This window comes from Cetorhinus maximus, chromosome 10 (genome assembly GCF_964194155.1).
Source record: "Cetorhinus maximus chromosome 10, sCetMax3.hap1.1, whole genome shotgun sequence".
In the NCBI taxonomy this organism is placed as follows: Eukaryota; Metazoa; Chordata; class Chondrichthyes; order Lamniformes; family Cetorhinidae; genus Cetorhinus; species Cetorhinus maximus.
In genome coordinates, this window is record NC_135888.1 from 5,622,527 (window position 1) to 5,641,527 (window position 19,001).

At 42.6% G+C, this 19,001-nt stretch overlaps 1 protein-coding gene across 1 annotated transcript in view; it reads left to right on the plus strand.

The window, feature by feature from the left end:
• The window catches only part of adgrd2 (adhesion G protein-coupled receptor D2), a 191,064-nt gene that overhangs the window by 120,613 nt on the left and 51,450 nt on the right, over positions 1–19,001 (plus strand). Inside the window, exons 21-24 of the mRNA XM_078551262.1 lie at positions 2,107–2,148; positions 3,459–3,512; positions 9,818–9,953; positions 10,801–10,880. Of these exons, the coding sequence (XP_078407388.1) occupies positions 2,107–2,148; positions 3,459–3,512; positions 9,818–9,953; positions 10,801–10,880 (312 nt within the window). The remainder of the gene's footprint in view (positions 1–2,106; positions 2,149–3,458; positions 3,513–9,817; positions 9,954–10,800; positions 10,881–19,001) is intronic.

Sequence of the window (19,001 nt, forward strand, 5' to 3'; positions counted from 1 at the left end):
TTCACCAAAAGTGGTTCAGTAGTACCACTACTGACCAAGCCCTAAAGGACATAGCTGCTACACTGGGTCTGCGGCAGGTGGTGAGGGAACCAACAAGAGGGCATAACATACTTGACCTGATCCTCACCAGCCTGCCTGCCGCAGATGTATCTGTCCATGACAGTATCAGTAGGAGTGGCCACCACACAGTCATTGTGGGGACGAAGTCCCACCTTCCTGTTGAGGATAACCTCCATCGTGTTGTGTGGCACTACCACTGTGCTAAATGGGATAAATTTCGAACAGATCTAGCAGCTCAAAACTGGGCAATCAAGAGGCGCTGTGGGCCATCAGCAGCAGAATTGTACTCAAACACAATCTGTAACTCATGGCCCAGCATATCCCCCACTCTACCATTACCATCAAGCCAGGGGATTAACCCTGGTTCAATGAAGAGTGCAGGAGGGCATGCCAGGAGCAGCACCAGGCATACCTAACAATGAGGTGTCAACCTGGTGAAGCTACAGCACTAGACTACTTGCGTGCCAAACAGCATAAGCAGCAAGTGATAGGCAAAGCTAAGTGACCCCACAACCAACTGGATGAATGCAGCTCCTAACAACACTCAGAAAGCTTGACACCATCAGGACAAAGCAGCCCGCATGATTGGCACCCCACCATAAACATTCACTCCCTCCACCACCGAAGCACAGTAGCATCAGTGTGTACCATCTACAAGATGCACTGCAGAAATTCACCAAGGCGCCTTAGACAGCACCTTTGAAACCCATGACCACGACCATCTAGAAGGACAAGGGCAGCAGACACAAGGGAACACCACCACCTGGAAGTTCCCCTCGAAGTCACTCACCATCCTGACTTGGAAATATATCACTGTTCCTTCACTGTCGCTGGTTCAAAATCCTGGAACTCCCTTCCGATGCACAGTAGCAGCACTGTGGGTGTACCTACACCACATGGACTGTAGCAGTTCAAGAAGGCAGCACACCACCACCTTCTCAAGGGAAACTAGGGATGGGCAATAAATGCTGGCCCAGCCAGTGAAGCCCACACCTCGTGAATGAATAACAAAAGCTTCCTCACACCCGAAGCAGAAGGTGCGGAGTTTGAAGAAGCTCCAGACAGTTCTGCTGGGTGGATTCTGGAGCTCCTGCTCTCACTTCTGGATTGACATGAAGCAGGGAGACTCGTGTCTTGTTTCCACCACCACCCTCCGACTCCACCATTCCCACTTCTCACCATATGTGTAACATAGAATTACATGGAATATTCAGCACAGAAACAGCCTAAGTCGTCTGTGTTGGTGTTTATACTGATGTGAATCTCCTTCCATTCCAGCCATCTGATCCCAGCCTTTCAGCAAATCTTCTTATCACCTTTTCTCTCATGTACGTCTTTAGTTTCCTTTTGAAAACATCTGAGCTATTTGCCTCACCAGTTCCTGTGATAGTTCCACATTCTAGCCATTCTCTCAGTAAAAAAAAAAATCTCATTATTTCCCAAATGGATTTAATTGTAATAACTTGTATTTATGGCCCTGGTTTTAGACTCTACTATGAATGGAAACTGTCTTTCCACATCTATCCTGTCCAGCCCATTCATAATTGCAAAGACCTTTATCAAGACATCTCTAAATCTTCTCTTTTCTAAAGATAAAAGCCCCAACCTGATTAACCTTTCCTGATAGCTATTTCTCTCATTTCTGGTACCATCCTTGTAAATCTCTTTTGTACTTTCTTCAGTGCTTCTATATCCTTCTTTACAGTACAGAGACCAGAACAGTGCACAGTACTGTACTCTCCCTGTGGTAGGCAGTGGGAACCCATCTTTGTAGAGGACAAAGCACTCTCATCAATTGGTCTAAAGATGTTTATGGCCACGGAACAAGCATTCGTATCATGGCCTGTCAGACTATTAATCAATTTGCGAATCCTCCCAAGATTCAAACTAATCTCCAAGGCAAGACTGTGAAGTCATGAAACAACAACCAGTTTTCTTTTAAAATGACCTGATGGTAACATTTTTTTATTAAATGCAAGTAAACATCAATATAACCAAAGTAAATAACTTGTGTGTTTATAAATGTTTACTTTTGGTTTGTTTTAGGGGCTATATATATTCTTGGTGTATGCTGTTTACAACACTGAGGTATGAGGCATTTATTTTTGATGTTCACCTATTTTATGTATAATCACATAAATCTCCCAATGTTCTAAGAATGGGCAAATAGCAGGAGTTGAAAGTATATGTATATTTTTTAATTGATGTGATAATTTAAAGAGTACATCAATTTGAAGGTTTTAATACATGATGACCACAATAAAGGGATTTTCATCTTTTTTTCTATTTGTGGTAAACCATATGAATTGTCACTCCTGGCATTTTGGCAATTAGAGTTCATGTGAGGCTTTGAGTGGGGCGATTTCACGTAAGGATGTGAGGGAAGGAATATTTCCACTAGAAAGCTTTTGGTGTATAGGGCACCATGCTGGCTCTTGGCATTGATGGTAAGCAATGCATTCAATTGAACAAATAATGAGGGGTGAGGTGGGTGGTGGTCACCAAGTGATAACCTGCTTCATATTATGTTCATAATATTTGTATTATGCTGTTGAGTCCTGTTCCGCGGCGGTAATGGTATTGCCATGGACAGTATTGTATGGTTGGCGGACATACCCTGGCCACAACCAGCCGCAGTTGCTCTGCTGCTCTCCTTTTGGGCTGGTACCTATCTGATATAAGCAGTATGGCTGTCCTCTGTCCAACTGTATGGAGAAGCATTTCCTTGCTGAATCAGCAGGTTCTTAGCCCTTTTGTGGACCTTACTGGTGTTCCTGAGTTTGACTATCAAAATATGGTGGAATAGAATTTTAAGTTCCTTTACGCCTTTACTATCCAACAGTGGTACACAATTTCCTGCCACCAACCTCCCCCCCACCCTATCTCTGCAGCCTCAAAAAAAGCCGAATTCCTAATTGGAGGCATAATGAAGGCCAGGATTTCACCTATAATAACGCAATGTGGCAGCTGCAATACTCCTTTTTTTTTAAGTTTAATTTTCCTCCAGCAGAAAGTTGATTCTGGTGTGTTACAATGTAAAATTTGGCCGACGGTCTGGAATTAACATTACATCGCAAGGTTAAAACGGCTCCGTGTAGCACTGATGAATTTTATGACATTATGAACGCTTTGCTTTTGAGCATTTACACCACATTATTTGCGCGCATGAGATTATTTCTGATTCCCATTTGTACTGTAAGGTGCAATCTAATATCTTCCAGAGTGTAGTGGTTTTCCTGTATTTATTTTTTTTTAAATTACATACTTCCTACAAGCAAAGGCAATCAACCCCAGTTGCAGGAAAACAGAAGCAAATTTCTGATACAGATATAATCAGGCACTTTGCACCCATCCTCACCTCACGTGTAAATACGATTGGATTGATTTATTTTCTGCAGGTGAGAAATGCCATTAAAAGAATGAAAGAAAAGAGAAAAGCTTTGTCTTTCACAGTGAGTACAGTTTGTACAGATATAGTTCTTTTTGAATGTTTTTGTCCCTGTGTCTAGCACAAACAAGTTAATAAGATGAAAAATCCTTCAGGAAAACTTGTTAAGATTACCTTTAACGTAATTGTTTATAGGATTGTATGTCAAATGTCTTATTATAACAATACCTGCTTAACTGACCTGACAGCATGGCTTGTGTCTTAAAACTGAACCGTATACTCCTTTTTTTAGATGCATTAAAACTGTGGGAATTACATCATATTTCACATTCTGCTGTGTTTTTAATTTGGCTTTCTTTGTTTTGGTGCCAAATCAGATAGTTGATTCGGATGTAGAATGGATATTTTTAGGTGTGTGTTGCCGCAGTATCTTACTGGATTTAACCCGTTTGCTAAAGGGTTCAATGGGTAACCAAGGTTCAAATTTACCAAAAGAAAATACCCTAGCAAGTGAAAGAGAAATGTGTTTCTCCGCTATTGGCTGAAACGGGGTGGGGTTCTAACCTGTAGACCACTGGAGCCCTTGTTCTATACAAAATAACAACAACTGGAGAGGGCAGCGAAGCCTTGCACCAGCTCAGAACCAGGATTGGACTTCATCAGCCTTCTCGAGACATGGAGAACCCCTGTAAAAATGGCGAGGGAAGGCAGGGGTGGAGTGCCCATCACCTGACCACCACCTTGGCATCCTGCCAGGCGTGACGAAGGTGGAGGGCCACCCCTCCTGCCAGAAACAAATTGTGCCATTTAAGTGGCCAATTAAGGGCATATTCCCACTGCTGCTAGCATTTTACTAGTGCTGGGTGGGCCCTCTGTTGTTTGGGGAGTTCTGGTGATCACCCTGCGGACTTGGAGGGAGAAGGGGGTGCCCTCCTAATTGGGCACACCTTGACACACATAGGGGCCACCACTGCAGCAATACCAACCCACACCCTCACTAACAACACCCACCCCCCCCACCCCGCAACTCATTGCTGGGGTCTGCCTGATTGACCCTGGTGACCTCTAACCCCACTCACCATGTGGAATTTAATGCCCCTCCCCTCAAGACAATTGGAGGCCAGGGTGTCCTTTGGCTGCACCGTCACCCAGGCAGGCAGGGACTGCATGTAGCCCTGTTTGGAGCACTGGTATCCCAGCCTGCTGCTGAGTGCCCACCTCCTTGCAGTCACATCCCCCCATGTTGCTTTGGGAAACCGGCGGCTGACTGGGATTTTCCATTCGGCCCACATTAAGTGTCATTAACAAAAATGAACCAGGGCTCAAACCCACCTCTCCCAAAATGGCCAGTGCCGGAACCAGTACACCGGCCGGCACCATTATTTTAAGGCCCTGTCTGCCTCCGATCCCAACCACTTCAGTGGAGTCCAAAACTTCAGTCCCTCTTCTACAGGATACCTCTGCCCCATGTCCCTGATGCCAGAGAAGGCCGGCTGCTGCACAGAGGCAGGTCATTTGGTGGGTCTTCCCAAAAAGGAGGCGATGTGGGGCTCTTGCTGGCTCTTCAGCTCATGGGTCATCGCCTTCAGTAAATAGCTCCCCAAGCGGCTACAAAGATACATGGGCAGGCTCAGTGAGTGGGCAGGTGAAGTGTCATGTGGGGAAATGTGAAATTATCCTCTTTGGCAGGAAATGTAGAATAGTTTTTGTAGAGTAGTTTTTAAAAGGTGAAAGGCTTGTAAATGCAAAGGGATTAGGTTGTCTGTGGAAAAAAAACTCACAGAAATTTAACATGCAGGTAGAGAAAACAACTATGAACACAAATAGTATGTTAGCCTTTATTGTAAGGGGGGGTTGGAGCAAAGAAAAAGTAAGGGAATTTTGCTGCAATTATATAGGCTCTTTGGTGAGACTCCACCTGAAGTACTTCATACAATTTTTTGGTGTCCTTGCCTAAGGAAGGATATATTTGCCTTAAATGGTGTGCAGTGAAGGTCACTAGATTGATTCCTGAAACAAGAGAGTTGTCGCATGAGGGCAGACTGAGTACAATGGGCATATATTCTTTGGATAAAAGCAAAAAACTGCGGATGCTGGAAATCCAAAACAAAAATAAAAATACCTGGAAAAACTCAGCAGGTCTGACAGCATCTGCGGAGAGGAGCACAGTTAACGTTTCGAGTCCGAATGACCCTTCAACAGAACTAAGTAAAAATAGAAAAGAGGTGAAATATAAGCTGGTTTAAAGCGGGGTGGGTTGGGACAGGTAGAGCTGGATAGAGGGCCAGTGATAAGTGGAGATAACCAAAAGATGTCATAGACAAAAGGTCAAAGAGGTGTTGAAGGTGGTGATATTATCTAAGGAATGTGCTAATTAAGGGTAGAAAGCAGGACGAGCAAGGTACAGATAGCCCTAGTAGGGGTGGGGTGGGGTGGGGTGAGGGAATCGAAATAGGCTAAAAGGTAGAGATAAAACAATGGATGGAAATACATTTAAAAATAATGGAAATAGGTGGGAAAAGAAAAATCTATATAAATTATTGGGAAAAAGGGGGATCGGAAAGGGGTTGGGGATGGAGGAGAGAGTTCATGATCTAAAGTTGTTGAACTCAATATTCAGTCCGGAAGGCTGTAAAGTACCTAGTCGGAAGATGAGGTGCTGTTCCTCCAGTTTGCGTTGAGCTTCACTGGAACAATGCAGCAGACCAAGGACGGACATGTGGGCATGAGAACAGGGTGCCCCCAGCGGGCTCCTGATTATACGTGAAACCTCATCCACTGGCGGGATGAAGTTTCATGTCCGTTTTTAAAAAGTGTCATAAAGTTCATGTGTTTCTTGTTAAAATGTCTCATTTCGACATTGTCACACGAGGGGGACATGTTAATAATTTTAATATTTTAATATTTTTAATTTTAATGTTTTTCCCATTTTTGGTGTTTTTTTTACCTGTCGCTAATCTCCCTGAGACAGGACTTTGCCTCAGGGAGCAGTGCGTGCATGTGCGAAAGAGCGCACTTTGACAGCTGGGGAATCCCTCCCCCCGCACAGGAAGTGCACAGCGCTTCCCATCGGGCAGGCCGCTGGATGGGCCTTAATTGGCCCGCCCACTCAAAATGGCGGCGGTCCTCGTTTCGGTGGCAGGGATCAGCTGTCCGCCCACCACCGAGCCGGTGGGGCCCGCTCGCCCACCAAGGGCAAAACTCTGCTCATCATCTTATAGAATAGTGGAACAGGCTAATGGGGACATATGACCTACTCCTGTTCTTATTTCATAAGTTCTTATGTAGTGCACTGCCTCAATGAGACAACTCAAAAGTTGTCCAGAATTTCTGGGGAAAAGACAATTCTGGCTGAGGCTTACTTTGTGCATCACAAAAAGGTAACTTCAATGATAGAGATATGGAACATCTGAAATTAATATTTGCAGGTCATAGAATAACAAGATGGAATTTTATTCCATTCCATTAGTTTTTTTGATTATTTTTTGTATGACATTTCCATGATCTGTGTACAATGAACCCTTAAAACTCATTGAACCTCCAATATTCCTAGCTTGTCACCATTTGAAAAAACACTTAGATCTATCTTCTTTTGGTCCAAAATGGTTAACTTTACACTTAGCTACATTGGAATCCATCTGCCACAGTTTTTCCTAATCACCTAATCTATTAACGTCTATTTGTAATTTTATACTGCCATCGGCAGTACTTACTCTATCACCAATCTTCAGGACATCAGCAAACTGATTAGATGGTTCCATATTGTGTTACCTAAGTCATTAATGAATGTAGTGAATAGTTGAGGCCCTAACACAGATCTTCGTTGCACAGTGTAGTCATTTCTTTCCAGTTCAAGTACAAACCCATTATCCTAACTCTGTCTTCCACTATACTATAAGCAATCTCTTAACAAGGTCAATAATTAGCCTTCAGTTACATGAACTTTAATTTTAACCAACATTTTTTTCATGAAACCTTATTTAATTCCTTCTGGAATATAAAATTACACCCATGCATATTCTCCTGTCTACCCTGTAATACATTTTGAATCTGACAGCCATATGGTTTGCAACTTAGGGCAGGATTTTCCCCCCATCGAGGGGGAAGTTGAAGTGCGGGCATGAGGAGGCGCGCCCCCGATCGGGGGGGAGTGCAGCCATTTTACGTGGGCGGGGCAATTAAGGCCCACCCAGCATGATGTCAGCACGGAAGCGCAATGCGCTCCCTGAGCGGGCGGGGGTGGAATCCCTAAACCCGAGAGTGCGCTCTTTCGCACATGCACACGAAAGAGCGCAGTCATCTCCCTGAGGCTAAGTGCAGCCTCAGGGGAGATTGGCTCTGATGTACAAATTATTAAAAATAGAAAAAAAAAATTTCCTGACATGTCCCCTCATGTGAGTTGGGGCATGTCCATAACTTTTAAATACAGTTCAATTAAATTTTTAAAAACCTACATGAAACCTCATCCCGCCCGTGGATTTGCCCTCCCGCTTCGAGGACCAGTCACCACCTTAATCGAAGAAGGAACCTATCTCCATGACAATGAAGGAGGGGGGCTACCTGGTCAGAACTCCAATGAATAACTGTTTCCACCCCACCCCACCCATGGCTGGGTTTGGGATCTAGAAACGGTTTCCAGCCTAGAGGGAAAATCCAGACCGTAACCTTTGACAATCCTTTTGATCTTTATAGGCTTCTGGTTAAACACACTATCCTTGCTGATTCATTATGGTATGACAAATGTTATTGTGACCCCCCCCCCCCCCGCCCCAACAAGAAGAGGTAGTTCCTACCGACTTCCAGCTGGCCAGTTTGTTATGATCGAGGATGTAAGTAATCGTCCTGAGCTCATTTCCCCTCCTCCTTACCCCAAGTCTTGGTTATATTACTTCACGAGGTGGCAAGTCAACAGATATGAATCACACATCCTGCATTTTCAACAGAATCTAAACAGCTAAATTGTGCCCTGACACAGTAAAGCCATAAAGCGTCCTGAAAATGAACAACTTTAACTATTTCATTATTTCTAGCTACAGTAAAAATCTACAAGCCATTTATTGGTGGAAAAAAAACAAATCCTTAATTATATGTGACTAAGCCAAATCTTAATCCTACATGTAGATAAGGAAAGCTATTCTTATAACTACGTTAGTTGCTTCCTTGAGAAATTAAGTATCATTCATTTGACATGACCTACACTTTACAACTCTGTTAACTCTCTCCAATCAGCTCACATTTCTCTTAAGTGCTGAGCCAATCTATGTCTAATTATAGATTCCAATAACCTCCCTACAAGAGATGTCAGACCAATGAGTCTGTTATTTCCCAGTTTCTTTTTCTTAAATAATGGTGATACATTTGCAATTTTTCAATCTGAAGGGACAATTCCTGGAATATTTCAGGATCTTTATATGTTCTGTCAAAAAGCCCACAATCTACCCTTGCTAAGTGAACTCCTTACAAGTAACTGATGAAGCAGATTGATCATTAATAAGGTGACATGTAATGCATGTTCTCTGCATCTCTCTGTGTTTAAAAAAAATTCTTTAGTTAGATTTAGCCAAGTCAAGGTAATAAATCATTATAGCATGTTACTGCTGGACTCATTCTGGTCATTTTTTATCCTCCCATTTCACAGCTATTCACTATTATCCTCCAGCATCTGTGCCACTGCCTATAAAATATTGAATGGTGTTTACTAGCAATAAACATGTATCAATGGAAAAAAAATAAGCAATATAACTGTTGGACTGAAAACTGATTATTAGCATGCCATTTTATTCCAGTTGAAGGAAAGGTTGATGCTTATTGCAGTCCTGAGGGACTGCCGCATTTTGAAGGCTTAATTATTTTTAGATAAAACTACAGTATTTTTCTATACATTTTTTTAAACACCCAGTTTCACCTTATGTGCGACAATAACCTCTAAACTGGACTAGAAGACCCTGCTGTACAAATGTGAAAATATGTTAAGCAGCAGGTAAAAGATTTACTAACGGTGGTGAGCCGATACAATCTGCTAAAAGGAGTTTCCAGGACATGGTTTATGTTCTATAAAATTCTGACGAAGTGTTCTAAATATTCACACATTGGCAATAGGAGAGTTCCTGTCTGTGGCTTGTTTTAAGCAATGCTGTTTTTGATGAGGCTATCCAAAAATATTCAGCTGTAACATGATTTCAAACATCAAAGTCCTTTTGTTCCCATTAATTTCTGCACCTTATGGTGTGATTGTCCATGGGTTTCAGTAAACTATAAGCAAGTATCAGAATGCAAGCCATCATCCAACTCTTTCCTGCCTCTTGTTCAGTTTTGGGACTCCACAAAGGTGGAAAACCTAACGTATCCGTCCATTTTGATACTCTGCAGAACTGCACAAGCTCAAGACCATCAAGTTGTCTAGCTAGTCCAAAGATGACCACCCCACTGGACGTTGGAAAATGTATTTCTGCACCTGATAAGGGTACTTCAAAGCCATCAACCAATAAATCAACTTTCAATGAAGGTAAGCGGGCATGCCTGGAATGTCTATGGTATCTTCCCAATCTATCACTAAAACTTCAGGAATATCAGTACAACTCCCAGAGAAACGTTGCAAACAGCTACAGAGGGCGATTTATATCAATCTCCCACCACAGTAACAGTTTGGAGAACCCTGCAGAAGTTCTTCCCCAATCCACCTCCCCAACCCCTGCCCTTCTACCTTACACATTCCGATCTAACATTTGTTGGGGTGATACCATAAAAAAGTGCTATAGTCCTCAGCAATGGTACAAAATGACATAAATGCCAGATGCTGAGCCACTGAGTATCTCATGGTTGCGCAGGATATTGGACTCCCTCACTCCAGGCTCATCTATTAATTAATTAATATCGGAGTCAACATTTCTGACCCTTCTCTCTACATTGTCTCTTTTCTTTGATTGGGTTTTCCTTTAAAATTGTTGACTCACCGCAGTGCCGCCCCCCAAACCTGACCTTTTACAAATTTGGGGGTTAATGCTACAGAAGTCTTTTATGATAGTATTTTGAAAATTAGATACTAAATAATACCCCCTCCAGCAAATCTGTCATTTGCATTAAAATATGTGTTAGAAAGTGTGACGAAAACTCATAGCGCAGGGCACCACAAAACCAGCCACTAAGTAGTCTGTTATCCACAGAGGATCATACAGCTACAATATTCCTCCAGAGTTTCACAGGGGTTGAGATTGAATTCAAAAATTATACTTGTAAAGTGCTCGTCAGTCATGTTCTGTGCATGATAGAACTAACTAGCATTCCTAATATTTATCATAGGTTACTCATGCCTGTCAATGGCTTCATTAAATCTGCTCCTTTTGTTATTTCAGGGAACACTGCAATTTTCAATGGGGAAATTGGAGCAGAAGGTACAATGTGTTTCTCAGCAAGCTTAACTCCTGACAAAACAGTGAGTAAACCATGGTCTACCTGTAGATAAAAGATTAATTCTATAGAAAGCTAACCATTATAATGTACTTTATATAATTCATAAATTGACAAGTACATTAACTATAGTTGCGTTGCAAGTTTATCCAAGGTGTAACACAGCCGTAAATAGTAGTATGTTTCCAACTTCAATTTCCAGTCTGTGCTAAGTTAACTGAACATAGCCAGTGTTGCAATGGGCGTTACAATTGACCTCAGTGCTCCTGGCCTAGAGGAAAATCTTCCTGGTTTCCCCCTCCTAATTGCTACTCAGTGATCCCTGCTCAAAGTGCATGTGCCCAGATGTCAGCTGTGCTCTTGTCATCTAGTAGCCGATTGTCATTTATTCTTGAGGCCCACCCAGATGGTAAAGTATTGGAGTACCACTGCCTATAGCATTGCATTCTTCAGGAGAGGGGAGGGCAAGGTGAAGACAGCAAATGTATGTATATAAAAACAAAAAGCTAAAAGCTACTGCGGATGCTGGAAATCCAAAACGAAAACAGAATTACCTGGAAAAACTCAGCAGGTCTGGCAGCATCGGTGGAGAAGAAATCAGTTAACGTTTCGAGCCTTCTATAGTGTCTTTGATGCATCAAAACGTCCCAAGGCTCTTCACAAGAGTGTTTTCAATCAAAATTTGACACAGAACCACAGAAGAAGGTATCAGGATAGATGACTAAAAGGCTCAAAGAGATAGATTTTAAGGAGCATCTTAAGGGAGGAGAGAGAGGAGAGATTTAGGGAGAGAATTGTAGAGATTTAGGGAGAGAATTGTAGAGATTTAGGCAGTGAATTCTAGAGCCACGGAAACAGGCATCCGAATGGTGGACCAATTAAAATTGGGGATGTGCCAGATGCCAGAATTGGAGGAGCGCAGAGATCACAACGATTTTTAGGGCTGGGGGAGGTTACAAAGATAGTGAGAGCCAAGGCCATGGAGGGACTTTTAAAAAGTGTGAGAATTTTAAAGTTGAGATGTTGCTGAAGCAGGAGCCAATGTGGGTCAATGAGCATAGGGGTGATAGGTGATCAGGATCTGGTATGGGTTCAGGTAGGGTAGCAGGGTTTTAAATGAGCACAAGTTTCTCTAGGGTGCAAGATGGGACACTGGCCAGGAAAGCATTGGAATAGTCTCATCTTGAAGTAAAAAAGCCTGGATGACTGTTTCAGCAGCAGATGAGCATCGCATCGGGTGATGATATGAGATGGAAGTACAGGCAGTAGTAGATCATGGTGATGGAGCACATATGTGGTTGGAAACTCACTTTGCGGCCAAATGCAACAGCTATGCTAACAACAGTCTGGTTCAGCCTCAGACAGTTGCTGGGGAGAGGGATGAAACCGGTGGCCAGGGTACAGAGTTTGTGGCAGCGGCCAAAGACAATGGCTTCAGTCTTCTCAGTATTTAATTGGATGAAATTTCTGCTCATTCAAGATGGGCTTTCGGACAAGCAGTGTGACAAATCAGAGACAGTGGAGGGTCAAGAGAGGTGGTGGTGAGATAGAGCTGAGTGTTGTTAACATACATGTGAACAACAATTAAAAATAATTTAACCTGAGATGAAATGTGCTTGAAGACCAATTTTACAAAAGATATGTTATTTTCTGTAGTGTTTTTTTATTTTGGGGGATAGTCTGGACGCTTGGATTTTCCCCTTTTTTCTGGGTTAAGCAGAAAGGTCTAATAGCCAGTTGTCAGACTGTAGCTTTGAGTAAACTGCTAGAAATTACCTGAGGGTAATCCAGGGAGGACTATCATTCTGATTTTATCTTCCTTCCTCAGTATCTTCACACATAATGTGGCAATGATGGTCAGGTGTTGGCTGTATTAGGAAATTTAGTAACACTTGGTATTGGTGTGTGTCAATCACTGACACCTTACTTATACTCAAGACATTAAAAGATATTGATCTACGCTACACCTTATGGAGGTGCATGCTAATCGGCATTATAGCTGACATTAGATGAGTAGCTTTTATAATTGTGTGATCAAAAATGGCAGCTCATTAGGAGGCAACAGAAATAAAAAGACGTTTTTCTTGCAAGTTAAAGCACTACAAGATGATTTCTTTTTCAAACTGGATTTGAGGGAGAAATGCTTCATATTGAATGTACTGCCTCTTAGAATTTCCTTTAAATCCATTATTGTGTGTTCTTTGTTAAGGGTGTTGGTATTGGTAGTACAACAGACTGCCTGCAAACAGTAATGCACTTGAGATACAGAGCTAGTTAATTTAGCCATTTAAGTCTATTTTTAGTAGCCCATTCACATGTTTTTCTTAACTTTTTTACTAATAACTTGAAGTGTTTCAGCAACAGCTAACCTTTAAAATACTGCAAAGAATTGTGATTTACTATAATGTTTTTCCTGCTGTGTATTTCAATTTCTTTTCATTATACAATGAATCTGATCTGTTAATGGGCCAAATTAAAGGGAAGTTAAACTGAAGGGACTTTATTTAATGTAAAGTACTCCCCCAGCTAGCTATAGTTTATTTTAAATAAAACTAGCATCTGTACTTATGACCCCCTTCCTCTCTTCCTCCCCCAACACAACCCAGTAGCTAAGTAGTGCTACAATGTGAAATTTTTATTATGTGTTTCCTTACATTGGTTTATGATGCCTTTAGTCAAAAAAAATGTAGGCCAGTTGAGACATGATCAGTAAGAGTAGCTCATACAGTCCCCACCATTTAAACTGCCTATGTTTAAACCAATCGTATACCAATCATCGCTTGACCTAAGACTTGCAGGCACCAGTTCAGATACAGGCGTTACACATACCTTAGAGGCAAGTACAGGGTCAGAATCAGCATGTGGTGAATCATCTGGGCATGAGTGGCCTGCATTCAGACCAGAGTGAAAGGAGGACATGGTCGCAGACAACTCCTGATGCAGAGTGCTCAGATGGCAACATTAATGGGGCTAATACAGGAGAATGAAGATGGGCATACGCACGGAGTTGTCATGTGTGTTGGCTGGCCTGCCGGACAGCCCCCTGTCAGCGTCACGAGTTGGCAGAAGGCTTGAGCAGTTCTTGAGCAAATTGTTGGGGCTACGGGCTGACAAATCCCCAGGTCCAGGTGGACTTCACCTTAAGGCCGTGAAAGCAGTGAGATAGTTGATGCACTGGTTTTAATTTTCCAAAATTCCCTAGATTCGGGGATGGTTCCATTAGATTGGAAAATAGCAAATGTAACTCCTTTATTCAAAGAGAGAGGGAGACAGAAAGCAGGAAACTATAGGCCAGTTAGACTAACACCTGTCATAGGGAAAATGCTAGAAGCTATTATTAAAGATGTTGTAGCAAAGCACTTAGAAAACTTCAAGGCAATCAGGCAGAGTCGACACGGTTTTGTGAAAGGGAAATCATGTTTAACCAATTTATTGGAGTCCTTTGAAGGAGTCACATGTGTTGTGGATAAAGGGGAACTGGTGGGTGTACTGTACTTAGATATCAAGAAGGCATTTGAAGGTTATTGCAGAAAATAAAAGCCTATGGTGTAAGGAGTAACATATCGGCATGAATAGAAGATTAACAGGAAGCAGAGAGTTGGCATAAATGGGTCATTTTCTGGTTGGCAGGATGTGATGAGTGGTGTGACACAGGGATCAGGGCTGGGACTTCAACTGTTTACAATTTATATCAATGGTTTTTGATGAAGGGACTGAAGGGATGGTTGCTAAATTTGCTGATGACACAAAGGTAGGTAGGAATGTAAATTGTGAAGAGAACATAAGGAGGCTACAAAGTGACAGAGATAGGTTTAGTGAGTGGGCAAAGATCTGGCAAATAAAGTATAATGTGGGCAAATGTGAAATTGTTTATTTTAGCTGGAAGAATTAAAAAGAAGCTTATTATCTAAATGGTGAGAGGTTGCAGAGCTCTGAGATTCAGAGGGATCTGGGTGTCCTAGTGCATGAGTCACAAAAGGATAGTATGCAGAGAAAGCAAGTAATCAGGAAACCTAACAGAACGTTATCAATTATTGTGAGGGGAATTGAGGTTATGCTTCAGTTTTACAGGGCACTGGTGAGACCACATCTGGAGTACCATGTACAGTACTGGTCTCCTTATTTAAGGAAAGATGTAAATGCATTAGAAGAGAAGGTTCACTAGACTAATACCAGGAATGGACAGGTTATCTTATGAGGAAAGGTTGGACAGTTTAGGCTCGTATCCACTGGAATTTAGGAGAGTGAGAGGTGGCCTAACTGAAACCATTAAGATCCTGAGGGATCTTGACAGGATGGATGTGGAGAGGATGTTTCCTCTTGTGGGAGAATCTAGAACTAGGGGTCACTGTTTAAAAATAAGGGATTGCTCATTTAAGACAGAGATGAGGAGAATGTTTTCTCTGAGGGTAATGAGTCTCTGGAACTCTCTTTCTCAAAAGGCCACGGAAACAGATTTGAATATTTTTAAGGCAGAGCTAGATAGATTCTTGATTAACAAGGGGGTGAAAGGTTATCGGGGGTAGGCAGGAATGTGGAGTTGGGGATCAGTTATAATCTTAATGAATGGGGGAGCAGGCTCGAGGGGCCGAGTGGCCTACTCCTGCTCCTAATTTGTATTTGTTTGTAAGTCCACAGTCTCTGCTCTATCTCCCTGCTCTACTGCAGAGGCAATGCCACTGCTGCCCCATACCTGTTGCAGTTTTTGTGTGCACTGGTCATCTACTTGGCTGCCCTCTCGGTGATAATATGGGAACACGCTCTGGTAAATCTAGGAACTCATCGCAACACCTTTGAAAATACGCCAGAGCACTTCCGTACTTGAATATTCAAATAACCTGTTTCCATGGCAGACCTGTCACTTAGCCAATTAATTCCCTGATTCGGCCAAAATCGCTGCCGCTCACTGTTCCCCATCAGGGGGGCGGGTTAGTGACCCAAAATTGAACATGCCCCCTGATTCCCGCCTCCTCCTCCTCCATTGGAATATTCAGGTCTAGAGGAAATGAAGGCGTGGATTAGGGTTTCATCCACAGTTGAGCTGCGGCAGGGGGATGGTGTCAGCAATGATATGAAGGAAGAAACAGGCAGTCGTAGTGATGGAACAAAATAAAAACCCGAAAATGCCGGACACACTCAGCAGGTCAGGCAGCATCTGTAGAGGAAAAACCAAGTTAACATTTCAGGTCTGTGACCTTTCGTCCAAACTGGTTTTAATGACGGCACGGATATGTGGTCCGAAGCTCATCACATGGTCATACATGACACCAACGTTGCATTCCTTTAGGCTCAGGCAGTTGCCAGGGACAGGAGTGGAGTTGGGATCTAGGGAACAGAGGCTTCTGGCTTCCCAATATTTAGTTGGAGGAAATTTCTACAGTTAACCGACAAGTGCAGTTAAATTATTGTTTATTTACAACTGCTGCTTCATCATGTTAGTACCGCTTAAATATGTTATCTTCATTATCAGTCAAAAAACCCAATATCAACTTTCTTTCCAGGTCACTGAATCTCTGTTGCAGTATTGCTTAGTTACTGAAGATTAAAATACTTGTAACAAGAAACCTAGGGAGATTAAGGTGCAGCTGTGCTAATATCATATATAATCAACAAATTCTACTTCCCTTTATTGTAAAAACCGTCCTCTCTAACCTGTGTTGGTCCAATAGAAGGATATGCTGGTGAATCAGGCTGGTGGAGGAACATCAATGCCAGGATAGACCTGTTGGGCCTAATTACCTTTATCTGTCCTGTAAATTCTATGTAATTTTGTGTAATGGCACAGGTCGGTGTCTACTGACTCAGACCCCAACAAAACAGATCCCCATGGACTGTGACAGGTCTGGCTACTATAACCTGCAGGAATCATTTTTGGCATCTTGTTTGTTGGGACCATTTTGGTCCTTGGCTTGAGCGCATAATCCAGACTGACACTTAAGTGTGACATTTTAGATCATATTTATTTCCAATTAAGGGTTCCCAGTGTTTCTTTTTTAAGGCTTTGAATTTTTCTGTTTCATAGGAATACTTGCAACACTTTATATATATACAAAAAAATGAGGCATCGGATATGAGGGCAGATTTTCCCGTTCTTGTATCTGGGTTAATTGGATCACTTGGGAGGAAACTGAGGCATGGAAAAGGGCATACCTGTTGGGCAGCCAACCCAGGTTGTCCACAAGAAATCAAACATGCCAAGGTGAGGCACATCTGCCCCAGGCTGACAATATTTCAACATCTTTCATACGGCTTTTCTCACAACGCAAAACGGCATACATATAGCAGAACTACACAATGTTTCCATACCTTACAAATGGCACTAAGGTACTCGAGAGATGGGTGGATTTTGTGGAAAGGTGGAGTTGAGGTAGAAGATTAGCTGTGATCATATTGAACAGGGAAGCAGGCTCAAAGGGCCATAGGGTCTATCCCTGCTCCCATTTCTTATGATACAAAAGAAATCATGCCGAGGGTTACAAGAACGAAAATGCATTTGTACGGTATCTTTCATGATGTCACAGGGTGTCCCAAACTGTTTTGCAGCCAGATAATGTTAAGTGCAGATACCACTGGAATGCAGGGAAACAGACAACAAAGCTCTACAAAGGGTAATGAAATAATTACCGGATAATCTGTGTTTTATAGTGACTGAGGGATACGTATTGGCTGAGACACTTGGAGAACTTTCCTGTTCCTCTTTGAATAGTGCCACGAGCACCTGGATTCATTGATCTAAAATGTCACACTTAAGTGTCAGCCTGGATTATGCGCTCAAGCCAAGGACCAAAATGGTCCCAGCAAACAAGAGGCCAAAAATGATTCCCGCAGGTTATAGTAGCCCAACCAGTCACGGTCCATGGGGATCTGTTTTCTTGGGGTCTGAGTCAGTAGACACCGACCTGTGCCATTTCCTGTAAGGACACTTGCACTTACTACGCAGCATAGAGCAGGGATAGTTAGGGCCACTAATCGTCCTCTGTGAACTGAAACTTGGCCTTACCTCCTTTCAGACATGCCACAGCACCGCTCAGATTGGCCCCTTCGTCTGAACACCTCATTGCAGAACCTGCTGAACTTTTCCAGAATAGAATTTCAATTTCCTATTTAGAAAAGCAGTTTCTATAACCAGACCGCTGTATAATCCAGAAAACATGTCATTACTTTCCAATGTGATTTACACTGAATCGAATTTACTTTTAATCAACGCGTTATCTGGAGCCTCCCCTTCCAACTGTGATGTGAGTGTTTCACTTGCACAATTCCTGGAGATACTTCAATCTGATTTTGGTTTATTGTCCTCATGATGTTGGCTTCAAGCAATGGAGAAAGGGCAAAGCTGCCTTTGTTTTAGACTTCGCAGGTTAGGTTCACACTCATTGAACTTGACCATCAAAATTCATTGACAATTCAGCCACTCAAACCGACTCATTAAAAAAAGAATGATTTGTAACCATGGCACCAAATATAAATGACCCTAACTTCTTAATAAAATAATTCTCAAGAACAGAAAGAATGAACCTTTCTTGAATGAGCTGAAGAGGTTAGTAGAACAGAGGTCAAGAGATAAATAATGGCCTAGAATTTTGATGACACTGTGCCTGTTTCGAAGGCAAATACAAGCTCAGCTGGTTGGTGGAAATGAGGCCTGAGGCCTGAGGCCCAGTGCCAGGTGGGCCTTGAGCCTAGGCCAGGCTTGTCCAACCTTTTCACACGGGGAGGGGGCACGTTTCAATTTTGCTCACATTCATGGGAGCTGATCAGCACATTTCGGAAAGATAAGGTTTTGGCGCAACGTTAAACATCAATTTTGAAAAAAGAAAAGCTGATGTATGATAAGAAATATCTTGCTGAGCAAAATAAATCACAACAATAAATTGATAATTCAGAAACTGGGAAATAAGGATGACCATTGGAGTGAGTGTGTGCCCAGCTCAGCCCCAGGCTCAGGGTGCTCACTCACACACCCTCACCCCCTGTGAGAATGGGTGACAATGCCTGTTGGCGTGTGGGGGTGAGAGTGAATGAGAACCCTGAGACTGGGAGTGAGCCAGACACACACTCTCCCCTCCCTCTCTCTCTCACACACACACAAACACACATACACACTCACACTCCCTCTCATACACACTCATTCCTCTCTCCCTCA